General features: G+C 35.1%; 1 protein-coding gene across 1 annotated transcript; it reads right to left on the bottom strand.

The window, feature by feature from the left end:
• Nucleotides 1-1610: 1610 nt before the first annotated feature.
• LOC111083262 lies at nt 1611-5895 on the bottom strand. Its single transcript, XM_022379639.1, has 3 exons — nt 5881-5895; nt 3379-4265; nt 1611-3167 (listed from the first exon to the last, which is right to left on the bottom strand). Exons 1-3 carry the CDS (start codon nt 5893-5895, stop codon nt 3056-3058), a joined length of 1014 nt encoding a protein of 337 aa, XP_022235347.1. The 3' UTR covers nt 1611-3055.
• Nucleotides 5896-7435: the final 1540 nt, after the last annotated feature.

Genomic DNA, 7435 nt, shown 5'->3' with positions numbered 1-7435 from the left:
ATTTATTGTTTCACATCCGTGTAAACCAAATGTTTAACCCCTTTCATAAGAAACATACCTAACTTTTGTTTGTTATATTTATTGTTTCACATCCGTGTAAACCAAATGTTTAACCCCTTTCATAAGAAACATACCTAACTTTTGTTTGTTATATTTATTGTTTCACATCCGTGTAAACCAAATGTTTAACCCCTTTCATAAGAAACATACCTAACTTTTGTTTGTTATATTTATTGTTTCACATCCGTGTAAACCAAATGTTTAACCCCTTTCATAAGAAACATACCTAGCTTTTGTTTGTTATATTTATTGTTTCACATCTGTGTAAACCAAATGTTTAACCCCTTTCATAAGAAACATATCTAACTTTTGTTTGTTATATTTATTGTTTCACATTCATGTAAACCAAATGTTTAATCCCTTAGTTAGAAGTCCTTCTTAGTATTTATTAAACGTGCAAAAACATAGGCTTCCTACTGCTAGAGATATTTTTTATATATATGTGTGTAGTAGTTATAATTAATAAAATTTAAATTATAATAAGAATTACCACGTTCTCTTGCCCCTTCTCTTCTTGTATCAACTTTTGAGGATCTTACAAACGCTGGGAAACAATTGATAGACATTTGTGTTGTACATTTTTTCCTATAAATCATGAATTTCAAAATACCTGTTCAGAATAGTTGGTTGTTTGCAGGAAGTGAAATATTATCCAAGCAAACTGCAGTAGAGCACAATCGATAATGGCTGTAAATTATAATAGATGGCAGCACTAATCTTTAAGAAGTGCTGTAGTCTTTCGCTCCTACGTAAAATTGAATATGTTTTGGATTAAAAGTTTCTGTTGCTATACTGTTTGCTCATCTATTCAAGTTAACACTAAAGATCTTAATTTCAACACATGTTAAGTGAATTGGTGAAAAAAATCATTCGACTTTATTTCTTTCAAAAATTTTCCAAGTTTAAATCTACGGTGGGATAACGGTAAGAATCAAGATTTACAACGCTAAAAACCGGGGTTTGATTCACAGTTGATAGCCGAATGTGGGTTCATTTTAAAACAATCCTAAATTTTATGAAAAATATTCTGAAAGTTTTGCCATTAAATTAGTGTTTATTTAGTGTCTTGTTTATCAGTTTTTGAGATTACCAATTCAGCTTATAAATTAATTGAAGACAATCAGTTTAATTCACAAAGGAAATGATAAATATGAAGCTTAATCTGTCATTCGAGTCACCATTTGTTATATGGGAGGAATTCCATCCTTTTTAGTAACTCATGATGTTCAAATACCCTACCAGAAACACTGCTGGACAAGGGCAGATCAAATAATAGTAGGTTTCACCAAGTGGCAAGGTGTATGTTGTAAGTATCGTGTTTTGAATAAACGACAATTCAAAACATAAAATGTAAGAAGGTTAAGTTAGAGAGAATCGGTGGAACTTGTGGAAAAAAATAGTGCAAATTTTGATTAAATATTCAAATCGAAAAAGTAATGCAACAAATCAGTCTCTTTCAGAAACATACTCTCTGATATATTGTTGTTACTCACTTTATTAACCTTTCTTGAAAGTTTTACAATATTTACCTAACTAATGTCATATTAAATATTAGAACATCACATTTAAAAACTCTTCCATTTCAGAGTCAAATTTCACACAACGTAGTTACAATATTCCACATATGCAAATTATAGAGTAAATAAATAAAAACAAAGTTTCTACACTGATACGTTAAAAGTTTGAACAACACTTACTACAGCTATATACAAATGTACTAGTACACTGGTACCTCAACCATGACGAGTCTGTTTTTAGACCTAATGGTGATTGTGATGTTTATGTGTAAAACTTTCTTCACTGATTGAATACTAACCATTATGATAAAAAAAACATTTTTTTTTGTGTGTGTAGAAATAAAAATACTTTATTTTATCAACTTTACAGTATGATTTGTTAGATCCTTGTGTCTGTGTGACCTTGCAAAAGTGATATTTCATTTTAATTTAAATTACGTTTTCTTTGTAAGTTGCACCTAACTAAGAATGTCCTGGTTTTACCCCTGAAAAGTCCAGGTTCATCTGGCTAAAGCACTAGACAGGGGCATATATTTCAAACAAACTGTGTGGGCACAATGCCATGATGAATACGATCATAAGTGAATAAAGTATAAAAACATCGATGAAACACTAACGACTGCATGTTTTAAATAAAACCAGCTATTACATCTATCAGGTATTATGGCAATCACAGAACGTTAATGTTCATTTCTCCTAAGCTGCTTTTATTTATATAGGTACGTGAACATTTAGGTACTTTTGTAAGCATTAGGAATATAAACTGTCGACTCACATATTAATTACGTGTGAAAACGGCCAACAAGTTTTGTGTGAGCACCTGCCTTTTTGTATATATGGAATATACGCCCCTGCTAGAGTTTTATTCATCAAGCAAAAGTGCTAGGGTTTTATAAAAACAGGTCTAATTGGAACAAAAGCGCTAGGGTTTTTTTTCTTTTTTTAATGTGATTTATCAAGCATCTTTGATCCTACGCGATTTTGTTGTTATGAGCGCGACCTGGTGATTTGTTGCCCTGAAAAAGTCTTAAGTTGGCTGTAAATATCAACTCTATAGAACTACGTTCAATCACGAGACTGAATTCCAAGAAGAAAAAGAAGACCTGAGAGTGAAACTACATATTTTCATCTAGTCATTACTGCAACGTGTACATCCTTAACTCCATATCTAAACATCGATAAAATCAAACTAGTTTCATTAACTACAGGTACAGTCAACCATCGTTATCAAGGTAACGAAACCTTCTGTAACCCAGGGAACAAAAACTTCCTCTTCCTTAAAGTCGGGAACCAGGTTGATACAAAACAGGTTTTTGAAATCGTTAAGGCTAGCCAGAGTTTATATAACTAGTTATGTTTGTCAGTTCCGCTCTGAGCGCACGTGACAAATTGATTTTCCGGTTGGTTAAGGTATAATGAAGAGATGGCTACAAGTTAACCGTTGTTTTTCGCGGTTCGAACTCAGCACATGATGCCATCTACCATCTACAACGATACTTGGAGCACTTGCCCACTTCTCTAGAAAGAGCTGCCACCTTGAACACGCCCATTTTGGACTCCATCCAATTCGGTACGAACTGGTCGAGAACACTGAAAGTAGGAAGAGTAGTATTACATTTATTGGTCAGGAACACGAAAGTAACATTTTGTTAAGAATAATCTTTTGAAGTTCCATGGGTCTAAAATAATATAAAAATATGACGATAGGTGGATGAAAAACATTTGTTCATATGGTGCCATTAAGAAATAACTAATGTTTTTATTCCTTCAATTAAGTAAAACTGTTGAACTTAATACTTACTTTATGACAGTTGTTTTTCCTCTAACGTCACTCATAGCGTTCCCAAGTTCACAGATGATTCTATTCATACAGTCTTCATCTTCCACAGCCGACCGATAGATGGCGTAGTACTTCTCAAGTTTCTTCCCGAAACCACTGAAGACGTTTAACTCTTCCTGCTTCCTGGATGTAGCGGCGCTGGTTCCCGTTAGGCTGGTTACTGTGGGTATAAGAAGGCCTAGCCCAAGGAGACCCAACACCTGCATCAGTAATGACCCAAATCCGTAACTACTACTTCCCTGACCAAGCCCGTAGCTGCCAGATCCAATAGGATACTGATAGTTAAGACTGTTGGCGGAAGGTAAGTAGCCTACGTAGTTTCCGGTATTACCTGGAAAAACCCCTGTCACTAACTGATTAATGCCGCTGCCGTGACCTGAGGATCCTAGCTGGCCGGAACTGGACCCTGAAAACTGGCTAGCATAGACTGTAGGATTCAGATCCTGAGTGTCCGCGGCAGCTTGGTAGATCTCTGATCCTGAAGAGCCCTGGGCTGAACTTTTATCGAAGCTAGTAGTTCCGGCTGGTTTGAAACTGGAGCCAGAGCTAGAAGCGACATACGTCGGCTGAAGCTCAGACACAGAATAACTGTTGTCTTTTAACTGCTGTTTTTCCTGCACAGGGTAGTAATAATAGTAGTGGCCTCCCTGGTTAACAGAGGGCGCCTGATGGTTCTCCTTAGAGTCTTTTGCACTTGTAGAAGATCCACTGGATGCAGATGAAAAATATACCGGCTGGTTGCTACTAACACGCGGCTTTTTGTCATCTTCCTCTTTAGTGGTGTCGCTGGAAGCAGCGAGAGCAAGGCCTAGCAGTCCAAACAAGAACACTGATCTCAACATGTTGTTCTGCAATGAGAAACGTCAAAGTTAAATACTCACCACAAACCCTGGTAGTAAAAACGATAAGTTTTTATTCTAGCTAAGAAGAACCAGTAAAACAAACTGTTCTAAATGTACATCTAAAGTATTATTATTTAACTAGTGAAGTTGAAAATCGTCACAATTCCTCCACAGGTTCAAAATACTTATTAACGCTTTAGTTCATATTCGTATTAAATATATAAATTAAAAAAATACTGGTATGCCAGAAAAAGTTTCCGGAATATTAATACGAAAAACCATTAAAACTTTCTACTACATGACGAAATGGAAATCAGTTGAACTACAGTATGCTTGATCTGACGGATATAAGTCAAACTACAGTATTCCTGACATGACGGATATATGCTAAACTACAGTAGTTAGCACACATGATCACCTACAAAACTACAGTATGTCTGACATGACGGATATATGCTAAACTACAATATTCTTGATATGATGGATCTAAGGTAAACTACAATGTGCTTGATATGACGGATATAAGGTAAACTACAATATACTTGATATGATGGATCTAAGGTAAACTACAATATGCTTGATATGATGGATATAAGTAAACTACAATATCTTGATATGATGGATCTAAGGTAAACTACAATATGCTTGATATGATGGATCTAAGGTAAACTACAATATACTTGATATGATGGATATAAGGTAAACTACAATATACTTGATATGATGGATCTAAAGTAAACTACAATATACTTGATATGATGGATATAAGGTAAACTACAATGTGCTTATCAAGTATATTGTAGTTTACCTTAGATCCATCATATCAAGTATATTGTAGTTTACCTTAGATCCATCATATCATGATGGATCTAAGGTAAACTACAATATACTTGATATGATGGATCTAAGGTAAACTACAATATACTTGATATAAAGCTACTGAATCATTGATGACAGAAGTAGCAGAATCCGAAACTTGATTATTTTTTGTTTTTTATGTTTGTACTTTCCACCTGACGATTCTCTTTCATTTAAAACAACTGTAAATTATAAACTACTTACTGTTCCTCCGGATAGTTTTACTTGTTACAAAGTATGAGTTCTTACCTGTTCTGTAAAGTCCGTCTCCTAGTGCTTCAAGACGCTTTTCTGTATTTGTACAGGTCTTGGCTAAAATAAATACTGTGTTTGTCGCCAAGGTGGTCACTTTAATCACGTGATCTGGAACTACCAAATTGTTGTTATATAAGTCCCCCTAGAATACCTCTAACTGACGTAACCTATCTGATGATTGGTCGGCTACAATAGCAGGCGGTTTTCAAAACTCCCTTACGTTTCCAGGCGATTCCACCTTGCCCTCATTGCCGCCCGGAAATAAACAACAATCTGTACTAGCCTTGACCAAGATGTAATCGGGTCACGCCGACACGTGCCTCGCAAATTCTCACGGAAAACAAGAGCTTGTAATCTTCCGCGTTCTGGCGAGGTTGTTAAACTCGAAAAGAAGTTCAAGGCCATAATGGGGCTGTCGTTAGCTGACCCTGAATTTTCACTCAAAGAGAGCCAGAAACGAGGTCTGTCCTCGAGGTGGCGTTGCTTTCCCTACATTAATACCGTTCACCTTGTCTTCATCCATTCTTCCTAAAAGTTATATTTTTACTTTTATGAACTTAGATTATATGAAAGTTCAAAATGAAGTTCCATTATGAACTCCAAGCATTTTTCACGCTTTAAAAAAAAAGTTCAAAGAAACCGCTGTGATTACATCAAGTAAAGTATCATATGAAATGGGCGGATCGTGATGTTGAAGAAAAACTACAGTTATATTCTGTAGAGAACCAAGACGAAGAAATGGATAGTGAAGTTGAAGAAAAACTACAGTTATATCCTGTAGAGAACCAAGACGAAGAAATGAATCATGAAGTTTAAGTAAATCTACTACCATTATATCCTGTAGAGAACCAAGATGGATAGAGAAGTTTAAGTAAATCTACTACCATTATATTCTGTAGAAAACCAAGATGGATAGAGAAGTTGAAGTAAAATTAAAATTATATCCTGTAGAGAACCAAGATGAAAAGATGGATAGTAAAGTTTAAGTAAATCTACTACCATTATATTCTGTAGAGAACTAAGGTGAACGGATGAAGCATGAAGTTGAATTAAATCTACAATTACATCCTGTAGAGAATAAGATGAAGAGATGGATCGTGAAGTTGAAGTAAATCTATTAAATGTAAAACTGTTTCAGCTTTTTACTTTAATAATGACCAGTACTATAAATAACCAGATCGTGTATATAACTCTATACAACTCTGGCTAACGCTAAACCATCAACAATACCAATGGTATTAGAGGACAGGGCAACCAATTGACCAAACATCTTTCTTGGTTTATCATGAATACTCTGATGTAACGAACTTCAAGAAGATACTTAAGACTATATCTTCATCACAAATAAAAACTGTACTCGCTAACCTTCGGTCATAAACCCTTACCCATCTGTCTAAAGGTCATCGGACATTCGTGATATCAGACGCCTAATAATAAAAGATACTTTTATGGACAAAAATCGTCTGTTACTATAGCAACAAAAGGTTGGGAACATGTGGGTGTCTCTCAATGGTTCGCAAGGTAACGAGAAACCTTACCTAGAGTCGTTTATCACTAGTAGCTAGTTGTGCCTAACTTATAACAGGCACAAGACTAACAAAATGTAGCTCATTACGACTCCATTAATCAGCCTTGATTTTCAAACATATAATATATGGACAAGTGTTGACCAGTTTTGGCAAGGAGCCAAATAGAAAGTCTTTTTTTTTTTTTTTCCAGACTTGAGACAAAACAAAATTTTCATCAGTCTATGTCTTTAAAGTAAATTGATCTGCCATCACAGCATTTCTTGAACGAATACACTCATATTTCCTGAGATCTTATATTCGGGCTGATCATACGTAGGTGCGAGATTTCATTAACCAAAGGAACGGTAAACTTTGTAGTAAAGACGTCTGACAAACAGTTTAATATGAATCACGACATAGAAAACAATCGAGAAGTTGGAACATGTGGTAAAACTAGCGAAGTACATGATGGAGACTATTACTAAATGAAACTTCGATACAACAAATGGTTTGTTGTAGTGTTTATACACCTTTAGACTAAATGGTTTGTTGTAG

Source organism: Limulus polyphemus, unplaced genomic scaffold (genome assembly GCF_000517525.1).
Source record: "Limulus polyphemus unplaced genomic scaffold, Limulus_polyphemus-2.1.2 Scaffold8789, whole genome shotgun sequence".
Lineage (NCBI taxonomy): Eukaryota > Metazoa > Arthropoda > Merostomata > Xiphosura > Limulidae > Limulus > Limulus polyphemus.
The sequence above is the reverse complement of the archived record's forward strand: the minus strand, read 5'-3'. Positions and strand labels throughout refer to the sequence as shown.